Source organism: Pipra filicauda, unplaced genomic scaffold (genome assembly GCF_003945595.2).
Source record: "Pipra filicauda isolate LSUMZ 115617 unplaced genomic scaffold, ASM394559v2 scaffold311_size1313980_pilon, whole genome shotgun sequence".
NCBI lineage: Eukaryota > Metazoa > Chordata > Aves > Passeriformes > Pipridae > Pipra > Pipra filicauda.
Window position 1 is genome coordinate 1,140,824 of NW_024104434.1, and position 23,606 is coordinate 1,164,429.

Genomic DNA, 23,606 nt, shown 5'->3' on the forward strand with positions numbered 1-23,606 from the left:
CTGGGCAAAAAGGAAGTGCATGAAGTAAAGGAAATGTGAAAGAAAAGGAACATGGGTTCTGGAATGGGTATCATGGGGAGGCTCCTGGATTTAAGGATGAGTTAACCAGTGGTGAAAAAACTGATGCTGCTATATTGCAGAAAAATTATTTAGACCAGTTAGACAGCCTCCAGCCTGTTTTTTGTGAGAATTTCAAGACGAGAACAGAGTTCATGCACAGATACAAATCCATGAAAGCAGAAAATGTTCAGACTATAAAAATAATCATCAATACTAAAAGTTTTCCTTCTGGTGGGCTTCGCTGCCAGAGGATCGCTTGTTCTTCAGGAGCATTTAGCAATGAATGAGATCAGTAGTGGAACAAATATGCCTGTCTGTGTACTGAGAGCTGGATTTAAAACTCTTCTTTTCTGGTAACCTTAGAAAAAAACATTGGCCATATCCTTTTCAGCAGCCCTAATCCAGGAAAGGGACTCAAGCAGTCTCCTTGCCCTTCTGAACTTTGGTTTCCTTCACTTAGGCACTCTAAGCTGGCATGGGATCTTTGTTGCAGCTGTGTCAGGAGTGAGAGAATCAATACGGTTTTAAAGTCTCTTCAAAGTTACTCTCAGAACTGTCAGCAACTTCTTACAAACCATTTATCACTTCTTTGAACTCATCCATCAGCTTTGGCCTCTCCAACATCCCATAGCAGCCAGTGCCCCAGTTTAACAAGGCTCTAGGTGAGGAGAGGAAAAACCCCTGTGTTTTTAAATCCCCAAATCAGTAATTCCACCATTTCCTAGCCTGTATGTGAACACAGTGAGTAACCATTCTCTGATCTTCTCCACACAATTTATGACTTGTCTACTATATTCACTCTGTCAGGTTCCAGAATGTCAAGTGTAATTATTTTCAGTGATACAGAAGCTCTCCTGTTCATCATTCTCCTACACATCTCCTCTCCCTCAGTACCTGTCTTTTGAGAAAGGGCAGAGCTGTTCACACAGGTTGTACAAAGAGCCTGAATTTACAGACAAGTGTATTTTCTGCCTCCAGTTCTCATAACTCTCCATTCTTCATGCCCAGGAACCCTGAAAAGCCACCTGATGTCCTGTGTGAGGTTGGTTTGGGCTACTTCAGACAGCAGCTGTTTCATTAAACTTCTGCAGACTTCCAGTTTCCCGTAGGGTCCCCTGGAAACCACACATCAACAAGACAGTGACCTTCCGAGGCAAGGAAAGGGAAGAGGTTCCAGAGTCACACAACCTTCAGACTGGACCTTCAGGTGATGGGTTTTATTTTGTTCAGGACAACCTGCATCTTTTTTTCACCCAAATAATGTGGTGCACCAACTGTGCACTTTGCTGTGCTCCTTGGTGGATTTAAACCAAGAGCTGCCTCATGCATTTGAAAGGCTGATAAGAAAGACACTGGCCTAAGAAAAGGTTTATGTTTATTCCTGAAGTGCCTTAAAAATTAAACATTGTATAAAATGTGACTTTTTAAAAAAATAAAACAAGTAATGTTGTATCATTTAGCACAAGTAATGTTACTCATGTAGCAGAGCAACAGTAGAAGCATGAACAAAGGAAAAGGCTCTGGAAAACCAGGAGAGCAACCATCAGCTCCTACATGCACACGCTTTACCTGGCATCCTAGAAACCCCACAAGTAACATCCATGGAGTAACTCCATACAGAGTTCATATGGACATAAACTGCATATTAATATTATCAGGAACCCTGACAAACATGTTGGAGCAATGACTTGCATTCCACTACCACCCGTGTGCTAATCAAAAATAAACTGGTGACAGCACTTAACAAACCAGACCATTCTCTCAGCATCCAGGGAATAATCTCTTGCAGCAGTGGTACCTTCCTGCTATTCTCCCAATCCCTTCCCTTGTTCCTACAGCCAGAGCTCCGTTTTGGCTGTGGATTGAGAAGGGTGTTGTTTAAACTCCACTGGCTCCGACACACTCTGCCTACCTGTAGCTAATTCTCTCTTCTGGACCTGCTCACAGACTTCAGTAAATAAAATACTCCAGCTTGCAGCTCTCTCCTATATTTTACAACAGGAAATTGAAGTAAATATTATAACTTTGATAGAGAATCAGATGAAAAATCTCCACTGATAATATTTCCACAAACATTTCATGTAACAAATCCATAGCTATCTTTAAATAGATCAAGTTTGCTTCTGTTAATTTCTATATACAATATAAATACACACACAATTAAAACCCTGACATGGTAGAGTCTTGTGTCTGCCTGAAAGATGTCAGAAAGATGGTTTTGGGAACCAAAATCTTCTCTGATCCATGATTAGCACCTCAGGCGAGCTTGGAAACATCTTCATACTGGATATCTTCGACCCGGCGTCCTTTTAAAGGTCCCTGGAGAATGACAGAGTAGAAGAAATAAGGTCACAATATAAAATTATTTGATTCTTGAATTCTCAATGGAGAATTTATAGTAAGAGAGCTAAAGGGGATCTGTCCAAGACACAATATTCCCTGTTCCATTATTTTCAACCTGACCAGAGAATGTGACAGGGCCCTGACACTGTCCCAGAAATCCTTTCACTTTCAGGACAGTTTTTGTGTCAGTTAAAGTCCTTGCAATTTTGGGGCAAACATTATCAGCTGTTTTGAATTAATTCACTGCTATGAATTTATAAGTAGTAAAAGATTTAATTTTGAATACAAACTTATATATAAAGAAACCTAAAAAACTGTTCTCCCTACAATCAGTGAGAAAATCCTCACAGACTTCACTGGTTTCCAGGAGTAGTTTCACCCATTTTTAATTTACATTTCAGAGTTCATGAAGGAAGAGGAAACATCAACACCTACAAGCGTCAGAGCTACAGAAAAATAACCTTTGCTTTCTGAGACCAACATTAACATGATCCTTAGGTCCAATCAAAGCTCCTTCTATCATTGGGGCATCTGCGCAGTCTTTTCCCAAGCAAATTCTCCAGAATCCAATCTGGGTTGAGTTTCTGCAGCCCTTCTTTGAATGGGATCTAACAGAGTCTCCCTCTTGCAAAGGTATGTCTAAGAAGTTTGACTTTTGAGCCTCTCTGCTTTATCAATGAGTTTAAACATTTGTTTTGCAGAGGGGAACAAAGAAGGAGCCACACAGACATGATCACATGGCCTGAGTTTAGCTCAGAGAAAAGTGATACATAAAAAACCCCAAACAAACAAACAAGCCTGAAACAAAAAACCCAAACATAATTGCTAACCATGAACAAGACAACAACTCAGCACACAAAGCCCCATGTTCAGGCTGGAAAAGGCAGGAGAAGATTCACCTCCTGTTTGCATATTTCACATTTTTTACCTTCTCACAAAATAGTACAACAGCCATGTTCAAAATAAACATACAAAATATTTTCCAAGTCTCTTTCAAGTTCAAAATTTGCTAAAATCAGCATCCTGGCATCTTTTTAAAGGCAAACAGCAGAGAATTAGTCTGTGATGGGGGATATGTGGCTGTTTTCCTACTGGTTGGGAATAGGTGGGGGGTGACCACAGCACTTTGCACACCATTAATCCCACCTGTAAAACAGGATTAAGGATAACATGGTTCTTTGTAAAAGCTCTCCATGTACAGATGGAAAGATCTACACAAATGAGAGCTTGCAGTGTTTGATACTTACAGAGTCAATGGTTATTGTCACTGAGAACCTCTTTTCATTGATGGATTCCAAGATGCCTTCATTTCCCCTGTACCCACCATTTAATACCATCACTTTCTTGCCTGAAATAAAAATAGGAAAAGAGTTACACAACTTCTTCTATGTGTTGTGTCCAACTCCACTGACAGCTGAGAGAGAGGTTTCTCCCAGCAGCTTCAGGAAGCAACACCAGTTTTGTCTCACAGCCTCCCCATTTCCAAAGGGCACCTCAGTGTGAATCCCAAAATCCTAAATCCTGTTTTCATGTATGCTGACAGTGCTCTGCTTACTGCTGCCCTCAGATGCTCCACACAAGCAGTAGTGTGTACCGACCGAAGAAACACCAGTGACCCAGACAGGAGGCGAGGTCAGCTTTGCCAAGTGCTGTTATTCCTCAGATGCTCCACACAAGCAGTAGTGTGTACCGACCGAAGAAACACCAGTGACCCAGACAGGAGGCGAGGTCAGCTTTGCCAAGTATCCACTGTTATTCCAGGCATGACTTTGGAGGGAAGTTACAGGATAAACATGACCAAGGGCTCTGCAGGGTTCCCAGATGTTCTTCCTGGCAGCTGAAGAGAGATGCTTTCATCTCTTCAACTGAACTGCTGGTCTTCTCAGAAAAGACTCCAATTCTGACAGAAAAGGACTGCGAAGACTGGAAGTGATCTTTAAAGGTTGTCTACTCCAACCCCTCTGCAATGATCTGAGACATCTTCAATGAGACCAGGTTGCTCAGAGCCCCCTCCAACCTGGCCTTGAATGTCTCCAGGGATGGAGCATCCATAGCTTCCCTGGGTAACCTGTTGCAGGGTTTCACCACCCTCATCTTAAAAAAATTCATCCTTATACCTAGCCTAAATCTACTCTCTTTTAGTTTAAAGCCATTACCATTTGGCCACTGTCCTGTTGCTACAGGCCCTGCTAAAAAGTTTGTTCCCATCTTTCTTATAATCTCCCTTTAAGTACGGGAAGGGCCTCTAAGGTCTTCCCAGAGCCTTCTCTTTTCCAGGTTGAACAACCCCAGCTCTCTCAGCCTGTCTTCTCAGGAGAGGTTATGGTACTTTCAGGTGGGGGAATTTTAATTAGGCTGAGAACACAAGCAAACAACCGTACCTGGTGCAGGTATTACAGTTTCTAGATGTGTCTGATCAAGCTTCAGTTTGTCTCCAGAGTCAATCACCTTCACGACCGCTGTGTATTTGTCAATCACTTCCTGTTGTGAAAGCCAGAGGCCAGTCAGAGAAATAAAACATTTTTCTCTAAATTTACATTTCAAAGTTAACAAACTTGGCATCACGAGTCTGCAATTCTTCATTGTCAACAGCAGCAGGGCCTTCTGAGCTGTGCCAAAAGCCTCCAGCTTCTATAAACTGCTGATTGGCTCCACCCTGAAGTCAAGGCCAGATTAAAAGGGCTCCTCTTGAGCATCAATGCCTGGTCTAATTGGTCACTAATTCTGTAAGCCCTGTCTGAAGGTATTATCAAATTTTGGGTCAGCTACCTTAGCTAGTCTCTTAAAGATGGAGAGTAAAATAGAAGCTTCTTTTCCCCATGGGAGGCTAAGCTGGCTTGAAACTACACTGGGATCCTATCTCTTAATAAGGCAAAATGTTACTGATCATCCCCATGCCTGGCATAAACCCTGTTCCACTTCTCCTATCCAGAGCTCAGTGGAAGCCATTGGGACACACAAGTGCTCCAAGATGTCCACCCAAGAAGCTGTAATTTTCAGCTCTGTGCCCTCTAGTCAATCATTCAAAACACATCTGGGTGTAATTTTTGGGGCTCTTGCCAGAGACTGTTGAGCCTTGGACTACCTAATACACATCATTTCACTGGCAGTGGCTAAAAGAAAGGCAAGATTACCAGCCTGGAGATTCTGCATGCAAATGAGATCCTGCAAAGCTTAAATATCAGTGCAAAAGTGACTAGTTTCAGCCTAAAATCGAACTGCACTGCTCTTGGTTGGATGTGTCAATAGGGACAAACCACACAGGACAAAACAACACTTAAAAAAGAATCTCTGAGAAAATGACATTAAACCAATTCAGAGATTCCCTCCCTGCCCAGAATAAGTCCTAATACAGGTAAGGTGACATTTCAGCCCCTAACAGTGTTGACTTCAGGCTGAACAACCTGCACAGTGAAACAAAATTTCCGAAGTCACAGCAGAAAAGCCAAACTATCTTACCTTAACAACTGCCTTCTTCTTGTGATACTTCTCTCCAAGCTTTTTTGTTACAATTTTTACAATGATTTCCTGAGACATTTGAAAGGAGAGAAAAAATAAAATTAAATGCCAAAATATACAAACAACTCCACAGTCTAAACTAATTGTAAGTTCCAGTTGCTCTGAGTCCAAGCCCAGACTGAGTAGCTCAGTGTAGGAAGCAGGGTTAGTAACGATGTGGCTCTCAGGAATCTGTCTTTATTCTCAAATTATTGTCTCAAAGTAGCATCTCTCAAGACTTTTTTGGGGTTTTTTTTACAATTACAATTACACTTGAATTCAGGATATAAAGTGACACACCACAATGGGTCAAGAGCAGGAAAGGGAAAAGAAGAGTGATTTTAGTTTGGAATCTGCTTTTGGATCTCTACACAAATCAATAGTGGCTTTAGAGATGCAGAATTGACTGTATTTGCTCTAATAATAATTTTTAAGACACTTACAGGCTGCAACCAGTAGTCTCTTCGAGCTGTTCTCTTCTTCTCCTCTTCAAGCTACAGAACAACAACAAATAATCACCATTTACTTCCTCATTCCACTGCAGCTTTCCCAGGCCTTTCAAAAGCTGAACCAATTCTCCAGCCCCACATCAAGTGGGGAATAAAAAAAATCCCCAAACCCTAAATAAGGGTAAGTTAGTGTGTACTTGCTGCATAAAAATCAATCTCGTGACAGCCAGGAACCCTTGATAAAATGATGGTGATTCATTTTTTTTTTTGGTCAAGTGTTTCTAGATATTTTCTTCTCTTGCAAAATCTGTATTCTTTTACTTCCAATACCACAGTCGTCTGGGGAACAGGCACAGCTGAGCAGCAGAAACCAATTCTCATGGGGAAATGAAATTATTTTGCCTGGTAAGATGTGAAAGTCTGAATTTCACATGCACTGAAGGGCTGAGGTCACTTCAAAGGGACACCCTGCTAAAGTGGACACTGCCATAGGCATGGGGACACACAGACACAGATTCTACATGGTTATTACCTCCATGATCTCATCCAGTGCAGATTTCTTCTTCTTCTCTTTGGGCTGACTAGAGCTATGAGCTGATTCTTTTCTTTTAACTGCCCCCTCCACCATCTGCAGTGCATTCTGTCCAAGGACACTGCTGGAAGAGTAAGATGGTGTTTTCACAGCAGATCTTACAATCTTTCCTCTACCAAGACACATTTGAAGAACTGGTTGTGCAAAAAGGCCTAATCTGCCTAATTTCATTTGTGCCAGTCACCTTCCAGACCCTGCATGATCAGTTCCTCTAGAACTGATCTCCTCGGGGTGCAAACTCCATGTCCAGTCAGGGTTACTGCTGGCAGTCCAGCAGAATGGACACAACTTAATGATCAGCTCACCACTGCACAAGCAAAGAGTTGATTGAGAAGTTGAGTTCAATGGAGAAGACAGAAGCCAGTCTGTAAATAAGGTTTTCAAATTTGAAAGGACAAGTGTGTGGCTTTAGAGAAGTCACCTGGACAGAGGAACTCTGAGACATGGCAGATGTCTAGAACTCCCTTCAGACAGAGACACTGAACCCATCTGGCAATGGGAGAAAACACATGGGAATCTGTAGAAACAAATGTTACCTTCACCATCATATTCAAAATAGGCAAACAGCCTAAAAGTCAGGAAAGAAAAGAACAACCAGCACAAAAAGTTACATATCGGGGAACATCCAGGTAAAGTGAGAACTGCCTACATGCAGCTTGAGTTCAGCCATTTTTATAAAAAACATTTGAATGCAGTAAAAAAAATTAGGTGTTATCTCATGCTGAAAGATGAAGGTGGCTGTTGTGAGGTGACAGTAATGCAATATTAATATGGCCTTAGGACAAAATTGCATGTTCTGCCTGTGGTGAGAATGTTGGAGGTACTACCAAGGGAGGATACCCAGTGGGAATGAAGATACAGAAATCGCAGTAGAAGCAACTTTGAGAGAAAAATTGTATTTCAGAGCAAGTCTGGATAAACAGCAGCGTTTGAGAAGAAACAGCACATTAAATTACAAACCAAATAGCAAGTACTTAAAATAACATTTCATAAAGGGTAACATACAATTAAAACTTAACAGCTGCAGTGCCTATATTTAAGAAGACAAACATATCTAGCTATGAGGTAACTAAGAGATTCCTGAGTGTAGATAGTAAAACAAATCTTATTTAATATATTTATTAAGGATCCTGGGACAAAGAGTCAAGAGACCAACAACATTTTGGTGTTTGGGTGTGTCAACAATATGGAGGACTCGAGGAAGAGTCTGACACCAAACGGGATTGGTTTATCTTGAAAACCATGTTTTGAAAACCACAGCATTCAACAGCACATTATGTAAGCTCAGGTACTTTGGAAAAGTTTACTCTGATTGCCTTCTCTCTATTGAGAGCTGTTAAGAACAACAAAAGCAGAAAGGGGTCTGGTTACAAGCACAGGTGACAGTTACTAGTGTGGAGCAGCCATGAAAGAGTCAAATGCAATGAAAGTATCAAGACTGCCAAGCATCAGTGCCTAGAATAAGCCATGGTGATGTTCCATTGGCTGTATGCACAAATTCAGTCAGATCTCCTGTTCAAGATCCACTGAAGCTGGAACAAGGACAAGGAAGGGATATTCAGGGGGTGAGAGGAATGGGGAGATGAGCAGTGTGCAGGCCTGGTTGTACAGCACAGTGAAGGCTGACAGGCCAAAACTTTTCTCTACAAATACACTGAGAAAGCAAACACCAGAGAGAAAAAGAACTATTAATTTTAAAGGCACATATCAACATGACAGCACCTGGTATAAACTGACCATGAACATTCACCTGGGAACATTTACCTGGGAACTTACAAACAAGGTCCAAATTATCAGAGCAAACAGCTTCTGAAAGATCCTCCCCTGGGATTGCAGGGCTGGGGAGATCCCAACTGTGCACAGTGGAGGCTGCTCAGTGTGCTGACACTGGTACACTTGCAGCACTGCAGACAGGAGTCAGTGACCTTGACAGTGGCTTCTGCTCATTCTTAAATTAGAATTACTTCTAATCTCACTTGTCCAATAGATGAGTTAAGCAGGGATTTGACGAGGTAAGTTACTGAGGGAACAAAGAAAGCCCAGGGCTCCCAGTCTGCTGAAGGGCAGTGGGCATCAGGAGCTGTACCCACAGTGGCAGTGGAAACGCCCAGCTTCTTGTCAGCCACAGGGACAAGGGAAGAAATGCCTCCCCTCTTACTTCCCTCCTCAGAAAGGCTCCAACCCCACCCAACTACCTGTATCCTCATGCTCTCCAAACTCCACCACCCACCAACTATGATCTTGTGGTTCCATTTCTGCACCACACTCGGGAAATACAAGTGCCAGGTTTCCACAGCTTGAGCTGTGAGCACAGAAGGTGGGAAGCAGGGAAGTCCTCCTGCATACTATGCTGGGGAACTGGATATCAAGCTGACCTCCACTGCTCCTCAGGAACAGCCAACAGCTGCAGAACACACCTGTCCACTGACACAGGGAAGCAGCTTCCGTACATGACTCTGAAGTGATGCCTGAATCACCACTTTGCCATGAAATGCTTATCCTAATTTTGCTTCCACACTACCATTACAAAATTTACAGACAAGTATCTCTCGTATGCTATGAATAAATTAGACTACTTGATACGTGATTTCACATTTGGCCAAATTTTAGCTCACTGAAACTATTCAAGGGAGTGTCTGCATTAAGTTTCACTCACCCTAATCACAATTTAGTGCTCAGGGATAATTCACAAGTTTTCCTCAAAGCCTGAAATCTGGATCTATTGTTGCAAAGAACTGCTTTACTGTCTCATTTTCTGCCTGGCACATATCCCATCAGATACCTTATCTAAGAGGTGAGTGTGATGAGAGGAAAGCTTTCCTTTTACCTGAAACACATTTAATTACAATATTGCCTCACACGAAAAGATGTATGATCATCCAACAGTTCCACAGACTGCCATAAGTCAGTATTATTTGCATTATTGATCCCTTTTGTCCCGCATTGCTTGTGGTTATATGATGACAATTAAATTCAACAGCTTTAGAAGGATTTATTTCAGGTAGATTCAGCTGCTTAAACGATGACCAGGAAGAATTTTCTCCAATTAGACAAGGCAATTAAACCTTTTAGGAATCAAAATTAACAAGTCAGGAATACCCATTCATAAAAGGCAGCTGGGACCAGATAGCATCACTTCAAGTGCTTTGGCTGGATCCCTTTTCCATCCTCCCTTGGAAGAACCTGTACCTGCCTTATACTTTACAGGCATCTGCCATGAACCACATGAATTCAAGAAGGCTCCTCACAGCACACATTTAAGATACACCAATTCACCCATTTCAAATACAGAAGGAACCATGAAGTCATTTACTATCCAATTCTGAAAAACAAGGCAGGATGAGATAAGAATCCAAATATTTCAGGATGAGACACATCTTCCTGCCCACACAAATATCATTGTCATGGAAGTGCTTTGCAACAATAAGAGTTCCCTTAAATTCTTTTCTCACCTTGCTTTAGAAGATGCTGCGATTGAAGTACTTGCTCCTTTGTTTAAATTAAATGTAACTAAAAAATAAAAAGACATTACTCTATTTCTATCTTTAAAAATAACTGCATTGAAGGATGTTACAATTTTTAATATCTGCAAATAGAAAAGATCATAAATTTGAAAATGTTTACTAATCTGTATTTTGGTTCAGCTTTTAAAATAAATTAAAACTTATACAAAAGAATACTCTGCATTTCCAAGTTCCTCTTTATAACTGATCTCAAAGCACTTTATTAGGCACTAAACAGGCCTCATCTCGCTTGAATCACAAAATCACCTTCAGTAGGTTCTAGAAAATTACATCTATCAAAATCTGATTACCTTTTTCTTCTTCATTTTCTCTGTTCAGTTCAGTATAGACAGGCATTTCCTACCAAAAAAATACAAAATACATTTCAAGATTCAAACAGAAAACTGAGCCCAGATATAATTTCTGGTGATCATTGATTAGCTCAGTGTTAAAAATTACTGCAAGGTTATCACAAGTAACTGTAATATTCAATCTGGCTTGATTCATAAAAGATTGTAAATCGAAACCATTACAGGCTCCTGTGCAAAATTCACTAATTAACACCCCTACAGAGATGCTGCCTAAACTTGCTCAACTCCAGGATGAAAGGAAAGTGGCCTTGCTGTAGCAGTCTTCTCTATCTGAACCAGCATGATCTGCCTGGTTTCTGGATAGACTGATGACTCCAAGAAGGAAATTCTGATATCTTTCCAAATTTTTAGCACTGGAGGCTCAGACCATTTAAATTTCAATTAGTTTTAAATTAAGAAGCACATAATTGTATACAATTAAATGTGATTTAAATGTACCTATCAATACCTAGGATCAAATTTGAGGTTCCAGCCCTGGGCAACAACATGTATGGAGGTCATGGAATGATGCCAAATAAACATCTCTCAAATAACCTCACCAGCACTATCAAAATAGAACTTTTCACTGCGTGAATTTGATTATGCCAGATTCCCCTGGTTGTTTATCTCAACCTCCCCAGTGTACAAGGTACTTGTTATCTGCAGCCCTCGAACTTGTGAAATACCAAAAATGAAAACACGTCATGCTGGTTACTGGAGTGTTTGCTCTCCCTTCCTAAATTCAAGAGTGGCTTCTGAACCACTAATCATGTGAAGAACAGTAATTATTACTCCTTTAGTACTAAAGCAAGCTGGGTACAAAGTAACTCCAAGTTAGGAAGCAAAGGAAATACCAGAGGAAGGATCCCAGCAGCACCGAATTCCCCATTAACTTAACCATGAGGAGTTTTGAGCAGAAGGTTCACACACAGTGCAATTTTCCTTACCAGTTCTTTCCCCTCCAAACCTCTTCTAACTTGTTGTTCGATGAACTTAGCAGTTTTTTCTTCATCATCAAGGTCCTGTTTCTTCTTCCTCTCTTGCTCTTGTTGCCTACGAATAGTCTCAGGGTCCCTGTCGATGTACTGAATGTACCAGCCTTTGGGAGTCTCATCAACCTTGCAAAGACCTAGAAAGTCAACACAAGATAAGATTAATTCCTACAATATCAAGATCATTTCAGTCCATGTTCACCATAACAATGCAGATACTTTACCAGAGACAATATACCCCTCACTGGACTGCAAAAATTGACTTTGAATTATCTGTACTATGTGTTTCTGCCCTCCAGCTACCCAGATCTATTTGGAAATAAGCCAGAGTTGTCATAAAGTGGATGAAGTGTTTTACAATACTTTCCTTATTGAAGAAAATATTTCCTGCCCACTGAAAACACACATCTCTCATGTATAAACAACACATACTAATAGCATCATACTAAAGGAAATGTTCCAGTGCTGCGTTATTGTTACTGACTCTGGCTAGACTGACTTTCCAAACACTCCATGACCCGTGGATGTATCCTGTAGGACAGGGGCAACCAGAGCCAAAGTAAACTTTCTGTCACCCCACAGTGCCATTTAATCTCCCTTCCTTCCACTGAGCACAGAACTGCAGAGCTCAAGCTTTAACCCTTCCATGAGGCCAGCAATGAAAATGACTGCTTGCTTCTTGTCACCTCAAATATGGAAGGATTCTGCAGCCATAAGGAGTGTTCTAGGTTTTCTTTCTAAATGGCAAATGTTGGAAGTTGATTTAGAATTTAGCAGTACCTCCAGCAAATACTGACCAGCAGATGAAACAAGGAAAGACGCACAACTGACGTACTTATCAACATGGTTAGCAAAGAAAAACATTTGGAAATCTGTTAATGTATATACAGGAACAGAGAGGAAGAAAGAAAAAGGAAACAGAACTAATATAAATATTTACTGATCAATAATCAGCAATTCAATTACCCAATAATTTTAAGACTTCCCAGTCCCACTCACCTTCTCTCCCTAGCCATTTTGTGAAGTCAGTCAGTGTCTCCCACTGTGTGGCATTCATGTGGATGTGTTCTCGATGGCTGATGTATTCATTGTACACAATATTATTGTGGACTCTCTTTGTTCCTGAAATACGGAATTATCGTTATTAAATACAAGTGTGGAACCCAGGACAAACCAACCAAAATGTCTTGTACTGAACCAACAAAAGACATTAAAAACAAAGAGCAAAATATTTACCAAATCGCCTCCTAAGCAGTTCTAGGAAATCATTTCGGAATTCCCTTGGGGGGATAAAAAGAAAGGATTTTAGCAAAACTTAAACAATTATGAAGCAATTTTCTGCTGTCATTAACAAATAAACATCTGCATTATAAACCTGACTATTCTTTTGAGCTGAGCATGATGAAATTCAGCCACATTTCCCTTTTTCAGTAAAGGAGCATTAAATGCAGGATGTGTGCACAGAGAAACACAATATGGTACATGCACACACACGAAATCTCCAAGAGGATAACAGCTTCCCAAAGGGATAAAATGGAGCAAAGGAATCTCTACACTTCCTACTAATTGCCGGTATTTCGTTACCAGGCATCTTCCCAGGCTGACTGACACGGAACACAGGGCAGGACAAAGGGCAGATGGGGCAGATGGATCACTCATCTCCCTGCTAATTCCAGGGCTGGAGCACAAAGCCTCACTTCAGGCTCGTGCTGAAGACAACTCCAGTCATCCCAGCTGTCATGTAGGTCAGCTGGACAAAGGACTGGGAGAAGCTGTGGGATGTCAGTCACACCCCTGACTTGTTGTCTCTCTGTTATGGCTCCTTTAGCTCATGTTTAGTGTGGCAGTCACTCAGATGGGGCACAAAGGTGACATATTTGTAATACAGAGCAACTTTAAACAGGATTCAGACACGAGATAAAACTATCAAATTTGATTAAACACCATGGCTCCCCGAAATCTCTTACCTAAGTTCAAAAGTGGCATTCTCTAAATTTTCAAATTGCCATTAAAAAAAGAGCTGACACTAAAATGTATCACAATAGAGTGTCTCCAATGGGACATTTTTTGGCCTTAGAGGTGTAGCTGTGCAGATTTGACACAGGAACAAAGACCTGGGTAAGAATATACAGAAAACTTACTCAGAGAAGTAATCCATGAACTGCTGAGGATTTTCAGAAGCCAGCAGCAATTGCCTCTGGTGGGACTCAGACATGCAATGACATTTGAAGCCATTCTATAAAGTAAAAATAAATCCTTTGCATGTCTTTGTCTCAATTTGCAACACAGCTGAAGAAAATATTAAAAATAATGTTTTATGAGTGAAATTTCTTGGAGGGTCCACAGAAAACACCTTAACTCAGCCTCAGCCTAGTGTGGGGTGGTTGTTCCTCCTGACCAGATAAGCCCTTACAAAAACATCAGCTTGTGAAGTAGTGAAGCTTTTTTTTTGCTTGTAGTCACTGGGAAGAGAACAGGATTTGAGATTTTTGGGTAAAAAGGAGAGAGGCACAGGAACAGCTGAAGAATGATAGAATTAAACATCCACAGGATGCTCTACTTCCCTATGGCACATTAGAGAGGCTATTTATGGAGAACGGAAAACTAAAATGCAATCCTCAAAGATGGGTCAGGGCCAACAGGCTTTCTCCAAAGTGGATGAGGACTTCTCCCACTGGGGATCCCAACAGGATCGTCCCACGACCAGCAACTGGGAACCCGCCACGTCCCACCAATCTGCCCCCAAGAGACTGTGATCCGTACAAGAGGGACTGAGGTCCCCCAAAGGAGAATAAGGGTCCTCTCCAGTGCTCCCCCAGAGCGCATCAGGGCTCCCCGTGCCCCAGAAAGGGAAGCCAGGATGCTCCCTAGAAGGATCACACTCCACAGATGGGATCAGAGCACCCACAAGGCAACTGGGGACATTTCCAAAGGGAACCTGAGCCAGCCCTGTACCCCCCTCACTCCACTGGGAAACAAGGGAACCCACACGAAGGTCATGAGGCCCCACAATTCCTAAGGGAACTGCAGCCTCCTAGAAGGGGATCAGGAACTCCTACAAGGGCAATCGCAGCTCTCCCAGTGTCCTCAATAGCATTAGGGACATTTACAAGGGAGACTGACAGGACAAGGGGGAATGGCTTTAAACTGAGAGAGGGTGGGGTTAGGTCGGATATTAGATAGAAATTCCTCCCTGTGAGGGTGGTGAGGCGCTGGCACAGGTTGCCCAGAGGAGCTGTGGATGCCCCATCCTTGGAAGTGTTCAAGGCCAGGCTGGACGGGACTTGGAGCAACCTGGTCTAGTGGAAGGTGACCCTGCCCGTGGCAAGGAGTGGAACGAGATTATCTTTAAAGTCCCTCCCAGCCCAAACCATCCTGTGATTCCATAAGATCGGAGCCGCCAGGAGGGCTGGAGGACCCCAACCGAGGGGTATCCCTGTTGTATTCCCAGGAGAACCGCCCCCCTCAAGGGGACTGCGGGTCCTTATTAAGGAGCCGGAGCCGCCCGTGCCTCTCACGAAGGAGCGGCGCACCCGCAGTTACCTCATCGCGGCACTGCTTCTGGCACATCTGGCAGTACCAGCGCAGCTTCTGCAACCCCTTGGACTTGATGCGGTTGGCGATCGCCTTGGGGCTGAGGAAATCCGACTTCCCCATGACGCCGACCCCGATCCCGGCCCCTCTCCCTTTCCCTCTCCCGATCCCACCGCCCCGGAAATGGCGGCGGTGCCCTGGAAGCGGATCGCGGCGGGGCGGCGCAGGCGCGGTGCGGGCGCGCTGACCTTCAGCGGGGCTGTGGTGGAGGCGCCGCCATGTTCGTCCGGGGCGCCGCGGTCGTGCTGTTCCAGCCGCAATGGTACCGGGACGGGCTGGTTCGGGCGCGGTGGGCACGGGGGGGCTCGTCCCGCTGGTCGGGGAGGCTCTGAGGGTGAGGGGGTGACGGCCCTCTCGGCTGTGGGGCGCCCCGGGACGGCGGGGTTGCGGCCCTGGGCAGCCCGTGAGGGGCTGTGGGCTCTGGGTGGGGGTGGCAGAGCTGAGACCGGGAGATGAGTGCAGGGATGGAGGATGAGATTCAGGGATGGAGGGTCCGTCCGCCGTGGGTGGGGGGCGAGGGGGAGCTCGGCGGGGGTGGGTAGTTGGGACAGGCAAGAGTTAAAGGACGGGTCTGTGCACGGCAGGAGACGCAGCTCTGCTCAATTTGCCCTTCCGATGCCCCCGTTTGTCTCCTGTCATTACCCAAGGGATGGATAATTAATTAATTAAATCTCCTCCTGTGCTGGGCACGGGTGAGGCCACACCTCGAGGGCTGTGTCCAGTTCGGGGCCCCTCAGTTCAGGAAGGACATTGAGGTGCTGGAGCGAGTCCAGAGAAGGGCAGTGGAGCTGGGGAAGGGTCTGGAGCACACGTCGGATGAGGAGCAGCCGAGGGAACTGGGGCTGTTTAGCCTGGAGAAAAGGAGTCTCAGGGGTGACCTTATCACTCTTTACAACTCCCTGACAGGAGGGTGCAGCCAGGTGGGGGTTGGTCTCTTCTCCCGGGGAACAAGTGACAGGATGAGAGGACATAGTCTTAACCTGCACCAGGGGAGGCTCAGTTTGGACACTGAGAGGAATTGCTTCACAGAAAGGGTGATTAAATTTTGGAATGGACTGCCCGGGGAGGTGGTGGACTCTCCATCCCTGGAGGTGTTTAAGGAAAGACCGGACGTGGCACTCAGTGCCGTGATCTATTTGACCTGATGTTGTTCAGTCATAGGTTGGGCTTGATGATCTTGGAGGTCTTTTCCAACCTCATTGATTCTGTGATTCTGTGAAATTGTATAGATGGGGGAAGGAGGAAGGTGTGCATACAAACCACAGGTCAGAATGGCTTGTCCCAGCCACAGATGCTTTTTAAGAGACAGAATATCTTGACTTTACAGCTCTGTGAAAGGGACCTGCCCTTGACAGGTGTTGGTTTGCAGGAGAACTAGTGAATTACCCTAATTTCTCCTGCATTCCTTTCTAGGGGCCAAGTCAGGAATATGGCAACGCTAAAAGACAGTAAGTACAGGTTTTGTTTGCTTTTCAGAGAGGGAAAATGTTGCAGGAAAATCATATGTTAAAATACAATTTTGATTAGCTTCTCTTGGGTAAATTGACTGTGATACACCATAACATTGGTATGTGGCCTCCAGCCCTTCTGCTGAAGAAGTGTCCTTCAGAAAAGGCATTGTTTAAGGTGGTTTTGGCACTAATTTAGATGTCATTTCATAGTTTTACTCGAACGTATTTTAAAAATAATTTTATCATATGTGCTAAATCAGATTTTTTCTCACCTTTGAGAATTAATTTAGTTTCTTTTATGCTTATTTCCTTGTGCTTTTATGCAGCATTTGGGGAAAAAAGGTTGGCTGAATGGTTTAGTTTGATAATGGCTTCCGTAAGCCATTGCTCACAGATTTTTATGCAGGGATATTGCCTTGGAATTGTGCTTGTCTGTAGGATGACCTGTTTTGTTTTCTTTTTACATCAGTGTTTTTATGACTCTTATTTTGCCACAACCTAAAGGGGGAAGGAAATTAACTCTGTATCTTCATACCATGGGGTCCACTTTTTGTTTCTTCCTTCCCCTTGTCATCTGGGAAAGATGACAATATACCTCAAATGATGTGTTTGTGAAACAGGTAGATGTGGAAGCAAAGAGATAGTAAACAGACTTTATGCTGGGCTAAATATTAAATAAATCCTGTATCTAGAGGAAAAAACATCTCTATTATAAAGATGAATTTGTGTTAGCCACATTCCTCCTCTTACTGCTTTCTCACTGCAAATACTGAGGGCTTTGGTGAGGTTTGTTTGTGCACTGTTTGTTTATTTATTTTTTTTTTCTTTGAGGAACATGGTGAAATATTTTTGGATGGCTGTTGCTGGCATTTTATTGTTTATTTTTTGAGTCATTATGCCCAGAACAGCCCGTGACCTTCCACTCTTAACTTTGTAGTCACCAGGCGTTTGAAGTCCATCAAGAACATCCAGAAAATCACCAAGTCCATGAAGATGGTTTCTGCAGCCAAATATGCACGAGCTGAGAGGGAGCTGAAGCCTGCAAGGGTCTATGGAACAGGAGCTCTGGGTGAGAGAAAGCTCTTGCACTGTGGGATGTGGGAGCAGAAAAGGAGGTTTTCATGGTGGTGATAAAATGCTGAGACTTTTTAACCTTCCAGTAGTTCATTTCCAAAAGAATTTGCATCTCTAGGCCACCTTTAGTATTCCATAAAAGTAGTTTATGGAAAGTGGTTCAATTTTAAGAGTTCTAATCTGCAATTCATCATGATTTCCAATTGCTTTTTTAACTTTGTGTGGTGGCGTGGTTGTTTTTATTAGTCATAAAAGCACCACAGCTCAGAACTTCCAGACTGAATCTGTCTGTTAATGGAATTGTGTCAAATCTCCGTAGCACCTACAGCTACTGCCACACCCTCTTGTGAACTCTTGTGCTGCACTTGGTTCTGGGGCACTGGACTGGCACCGTGAACTTCACTGTGTGATGACATTGGTTGTATGACATCTGGTCAGAGAAGGGGCTGGCTTTGAGTTGTTTCTTGCTCACCTCTGGTCTGATCATGTGCAAATTTGAATAACTGTGAGGGAGGTAAAATTTATCTAGCTAAGATTTGCAGCCCCTTTAGAGCTGGTTTTAGTTAGAATAATGCAGAGGTGTTTTTTGAGATTTATTTGCCTCTTGGCACCCTTGAAAAACTTGACCATCCTTTTTGTTTTTTCTAGCTCTTTATGAGAAAGCAGAAATAAAGGCACCTGAGGACAAGAAGAAGCATCTCCTTATTGGTGTGTCCTCTGACCGAGGCCTGTGTGGTGCTATCCATACATCCATTGCTAAAACCTTGAAAAATGAGATTACCAACCTCTCAAATGCTGGGAAAGAAGTTATGGTGGTTGGAGTAGGTGACAAGATCAGAGGTCTGCTTCAGAGGTAAAAACTGAAACCATAGAAGGGTTTATTCTGGGGTTTTGATTTTTTTCTGTGGTAGAAGTTTCAAGACTGCTTAGAAAACTCTGTTGGCATTGGCAGGAAATTGCTTTATGGGAACTGTACTAAATTCAAGTTCTTTTAAAATAAATCTGCAAATATCCTAAAAGGGGTTTAGATCATCTGGATATTTGTGAAACTGCTGCACAGCACTATTATATTTTTGAAATAAATGTCTGGCAACTGGCACTGTTACAAGTGTGTGTTTTAATAAGCTATCATAATTTAACTGAAAAATGGCGAAATGTCTCTCAGACCCTAATTCAATAAAATATTTAGTTCTGAACATTCCTAATTTACAGTAGTAAGTCAGACTTGCTACCTTGTTGTACTTTAGAGCATCCACACCTGTTCTAACACAGGTCTGTTGTTGTTGCAGGACACATGCCAACTATTTCCTGCTGACATTCAAAGAAGTGGGACGGAGACCTCCAAGCTTTGGAGATGCTTCAGTCATTGCTTTAGAGCTGTTGAACTCTGGGTATGAGTTCGATGAAGGCTCTGTCATCTACAATCGCTTCAGGTGAGATTGTCCTGAGACTGCACTGGAAAAATATTGGGTCGAAAGCTTTAAACAGCACATTGGCCCAGTGAAGTGATATGAAAACTGACTGTGACTTGTCATCTTCACTTCTTGGTTTTGTTGTGTGTGATGAACTGTTGGTTTCCTTTTTTTTTTTTTCTAATAGCTGTAGTTGGAATTCCCTTTTGACTTGTGTGGTGGGTGCTGTTATATTTACAGTCAGCGTGTCATAATATCCATGTGGCATCCAAGATCTCTTCGTGAGGATTATCACAGAATTTTGTGGCATTGGAAGACCAGAAGTTGTCTGTTCCAGTTTGATTTTAAGCACTCAATTTAGATTTAGTTGAACTGAAGCCAACTATGCTGTTTTTGGGCAGGTCTGTCATCTCCTACAAGACCGATGAAAAACCAATCTTCTCCTTTGAAACTGTTGCTGGTTCTGGTAAGTAGGGAGCTAGAAACCACCAGTTATGTGCAGTAATTAATCACAGAAAAAGTGCTCTGAACATGGGAATATGGTATTAAAACACCTTATCGCAGTGCATGTATCATATTTTTAACAGATGGTTTTATCTTGGCCAAGATCAGTCCAAGGCTGACTTACCAAGGTGCTGCAGGACAGGGAGGTTAAAAAGAAAGGTCATATGAATTCTGCTTTGAAATTCTGTCTCAAGCAAGAATTGTGCATCTGTAAACTCCGTCAGTTCCAATATTTTCAGCACTGAACAACCTAAGTTTGGAGTGACTTTGCATCACTCAGTAAAAATACCCCAGAACGTTTCTGCAGCATTGTATGGGAAGATTAAAAATAATACGGCAATAATGTATTTTATCCTGGCCAGAATCTGACCTTCCTAATGTTAAATAGAATTAAAACACATAAAATACTTAGCAAAATTATAAATAGCAGAGAGATTGTGATAATACACATAATATGTGGAGAAAATCCCTCTGTGCTGCCCTAACTATTGAAACAGCCCAGCCTAGTAGTCTTCCCCGTGATAGTGTGTTATTTTGCTGGAAGTAGCTTGGATTTCTCTGAGTTTGCTCTTTCATCATTTGCAGAAAGCCTAAGTATCTATGATGACATTGATGCTGATGTGCTGAGGAACTACCAGGAATTCACACTAGCAAACATCCTCTACTACTCCCTGAAGGAATCCACCACCAGTGAGCAGAGCGCCAGGATGACCGCGATGGACAACGCCAGCAAGAATGCCTGTAAGTCACTCCCTGGGTTTCCCAGGACTTCAGTAGTGCAGCAGGAAAGTACTGCCCTCCCTTTGTGTAATCCCTTGCTTTCAAAATGATAATTCTTAATTCTATTTTGAGTCTTGGTTTTTTGAGCCAGTTCGACTTGGATTCTTTTCTGAATGCATGAACTGTGTTTAGTCCCTGGAAAGAGGGATTGCTGTCAATTACATGAGAAACAAGCCTAGGTAACTGGAAGTGAAATAACAGATCATTTAATAGGAATATAAAATACTAAACTAATCTTGTAATGGCCAGATATTCTTTGTGCTCCCCTCATGTGACTGCTCTGAGGATTTCCTGAATTTTTATAAACCTGTAACTACTTGTGAGCCAATGTAATTCGTACTGCACCGATTTAAGGGTGAGGAGGTGGAAACAATGGTTAAATACTTTACCACCTGTCATGCAGCAACTTGAGAATATACAAGTATTCCTTGGCAGGGTACTGGTGGCTGAGTGAAGCTGATGTGATGTGCCATTGGGCTACCTGGAACTGTAGGTATGGCTCTCTGCTGACTGCCTTAGCTTGAGAGAAAGGGGTGGTTACTTCTGTGCTTAAAAATAATTGGAAAAAAAAAATAATTGAGAAAAATCTGTCTCCTTTTGCAGAACAACAGTAACTTGAAAGAAATACCAATGGAGTTAATTGACTGTGAAATCTAATTTCAAAGCAAATGATGCATGTTTATGTTACGTTACAATGAGCTATGTCATACCCTGGTATTTACGAGTCTGCCAGCTGTTCTGCAGATGTTTGACTCTGGTGCCTCAAGCCAACTTCTCAGGTTACTAGACTGTCTACAGGTAGTGTTACCTGTAGGGGAAAAATGTCAAGTGCACTAAGCCCCTTGATCATTTGCAAGGGTTTACAAGACTATTTGATATTCTGTTCATACAGCTTCTCTTTATCTGTGTTTGAATACTTATTATGTGTTTAAATTCCAATCCTAATTTTTTCTAGCCGAGATGATTGACAAGCTGACCTTGACGTTCAACCGCACCCGTCAAGCCGTCATCACCAAGGAGCTTATTGAGATCATCTCTGGTGCTGCTGCTCTGTGAGTACCTGTGTGGATGTGAAATTGGACCTGTTGCAGTCATGTGGTGCTTGTGTGCCAGAAAATAGGGAGGATTAGGGCACATAGGTCCTGAAACCAAAGGGAAGGCATTCCATGGCATGGCTCCCAAGCTTTTCAGCTTGCGCAGTTCTACTAACAAGAGCGAAGTTTGGCAGTTTTTTCTGAACAGACAGAGTTAAAAAGCTGGTGAAACAGATCTTCAGCCTCAACACACATCCTTGTCTGGACAGGGTGGGGTTTTCCTCCTTTTTGACTTTCAGTGGATTTCCCCCCTCCTCAGTTCTACCTGAATGTTTCCTACTTTGCCTGCTCAAACGGCCCAGTAGTGTTGGGTGGGGGAGAGCAACTGAAATGCTTTTGGATAAATCAAGTGTTCAGAAGCTGAGAGTTTGGAGGGTGGGTTTGGAAGGAGGAGGGAATTTCTGGGGTCTTTTGCTTCCAAATGTGTATTTTACTTAAGTTCAATGTTTTGCTTATTTCCCTGAAACTGAAGTTTTGTAGAGGTGTGTGCTGTGGGTTACAAACCGGTGGGTTTAAACCAGGGTTTGTAACTGCACGTAGCTCATGTGTGTTACTGCAACAGTTAAAAGTTGGTGCTCTGTATGGAAATACCTGTGTCAATATCCTGTGTGTTTGCAGAATGTCTGGAATATGTATCATGTAGCAGTTACATGCTGTATTGTGCTCCTCACAATACATTTGTGGTCATAAAGCCGTGCATAGTTTTGCCTGAATTTGCATGAGTTGCTTCCTAACCTGCCTGTTCTGTTTTTTCTCGTAACACCATAACCAGGGATTAATCGGAAAAAGCGGTTCAGCCAAATCCAAGAGGTAAAGTTATGACATGGAAACTTCGTTGTGTCTTAAAATTAAGAATTAACACAGAAAATCTGAAGTCAAGTGAGGAAGTCGAAGTTCAGTGGTTTTGGTCAGAAACTTTTCTTCTTGAAGAGCTGAGAAACTGCACATTTCTAGTTTGAATCTGTCTGGATAAAGAGTTCTTAATTTTCACTAATTTTAAGGAAAATATGTCCATAGTAGCATGCACCCACATTTGATATAATTTTCTGTGGGTTTTTTTTCTGGATTATTTGACTCATTTGCAATTACTGTTTGAATTTTTGTGTAGTGCCCTGACCTTATGCAATGACTTAAAAATATCCATATGTAAGATGTTCCTAAAGAGGTTTATGTAGCAAAATGAACGTATTATATTCAAAATTTAAAATGGAAGGAAAAATATATTTGTTAAATAGTTTGGGGGAGAGTTAAGGCATATTAATGAGTTGAAGTATTCAAATTGGAGTAGATTAACAGTTTTAAATACATGAATAAATAAAAGGGTTTTAATTTGCTTCAATTTTCCTTACAGGTGAGGAGGAGCTCTTCTGAGCCTGTGGTTTAGCCTGCCTGTGTCTGTGTTAACAAGACTGCTTTGTTAACTTGTGAAGAAGTGGTAAAGCTCCAGAAATCTGTAAATTCTTACAATAAACGAACTCCATGAAACAGATCCTCTTGGTTGTCTGTGGAGCAAACGCTCTTGGTGTCTGAATATCTGGGTTGGACTTCGGTGTGCTCTGAGATTTCAGTTTCAGAAGGTTGTGAGATACATCTTGTAATGTATCTGGCATGCAGAACATGTAACTGGCTGTTCCTTTGGAAGAGTGGAAGAGATTTCCTGTCTCCACCGTGTGTTTGAATGTGCTGGTTTGTCATTGTAGTGTGGGCTGAAGGAGGAGGCTGGAATAACCTCTGCATTGCACAGGTGGAACAGATCTCTCATTGGATACTGTGTTCCTACTATTTCTAGATGGTAATTTTCTAAAATGAACTGATCTGATTAGGTGAATCATTTCAGGGATTAATTGGAATACACACTGTATATTCATGGTCAGTGTGTGTATAGAAATATATATCTCAGAAGATTGGAG

At 42.4% G+C, this 23,606-nt stretch overlaps 2 protein-coding genes across 3 annotated transcripts; one reads left to right on the forward strand and one right to left on the reverse strand.

Moving 5' to 3' along the window:
• Positions 1-1,418: 1,418 nt before the first annotated feature.
• Positions 1,419-15,481, reverse strand: KIN (Kin17 DNA and RNA binding protein). Of its 2 annotated transcripts, none has more exons than XM_027739934.2 (13): positions 15,331-15,481; positions 13,929-14,023; positions 13,024-13,067; positions 12,787-12,909; positions 11,743-11,924; positions 10,757-10,805; positions 10,395-10,452; positions 6,883-7,003; positions 6,345-6,395; positions 5,863-5,931; positions 4,785-4,884; positions 3,651-3,751; positions 1,419-2,379 (listed from the first exon to the last, which is right to left on the reverse strand). In XM_027739934.2, the coding sequence occupies exons 1-13, from the start codon at positions 15,442-15,444 to the stop codon at positions 2,317-2,319; spliced, it is 1,170 nt and encodes a 389-aa protein (XP_027595735.1). In that variant the 5' UTR covers positions 15,445-15,481; the 3' UTR covers positions 1,419-2,316. The 2 variants fall into 2 exon arrangements, with proteins under 2 accessions (XP_027595735.1, XP_027595734.1); XM_027739933.2 differs by having other exon boundaries at positions 6,883-7,006.
• A 79-nt stretch (positions 15,482-15,560) lies between these two features.
• On the forward strand, positions 15,561-23,185 carry ATP5F1C (ATP synthase F1 subunit gamma). The gene is made up of 10 exons (XM_027739935.2): positions 15,561-15,643; positions 16,795-16,829; positions 17,770-17,901; positions 18,555-18,759; positions 19,196-19,339; positions 19,720-19,784; positions 20,408-20,563; positions 21,558-21,654; positions 22,469-22,506; positions 23,048-23,185. Exons 1-9 carry the CDS (start codon positions 15,600-15,602, stop codon positions 22,473-22,475), a joined length of 885 nt encoding a protein of 294 aa, XP_027595736.2. The 5' UTR covers positions 15,561-15,599; the 3' UTR covers positions 22,476-22,506; positions 23,048-23,185.
• The last annotated feature ends 421 nt before the right edge of the window (positions 23,186-23,606 follow it).

Bases quoted from the DNA above. Each gene is read 5' to 3' on its own strand.
- KIN (XM_027739933.2), bottom strand. From the start codon at position 15,444: ATGGGGAAGTCGGATTTCCTCAGCCCCAAGGCGATCGCCAACCGCATC. The intron at 7,007-10,394 runs GTGAGAAAAGAA...TTACTCTTCCAG, and splicing joins GCAGCATCTTCTAAAGCAAG to CAGTGTCCTTGGACAGAATG. The intron at 5,932-6,344 runs GTAAGTGTCTTA...CAAATGTCTCAG, and splicing joins GAGACTACTGGTTGCAGCCT to GAAATCATTGTAAAAATTGT.
- ATP5F1C (XM_027739935.2), top strand. From the start codon at position 15,600: ATGTTCGTCCGGGGCGCCGCGGTCGTGCTGTTCCAGCCGCAATG. The intron at 19,340-19,719 runs GTGAGATTGTCC...GTTTTTGGGCAG, and splicing joins GTCATCTACAATCGCTTCAG to GTCTGTCATCTCCTACAAGA. The intron at 20,564-21,557 runs GTAAGTCACTCC...AATTTTTTCTAG, and splicing joins CAACGCCAGCAAGAATGCCT to CCGAGATGATTGACAAGCTG.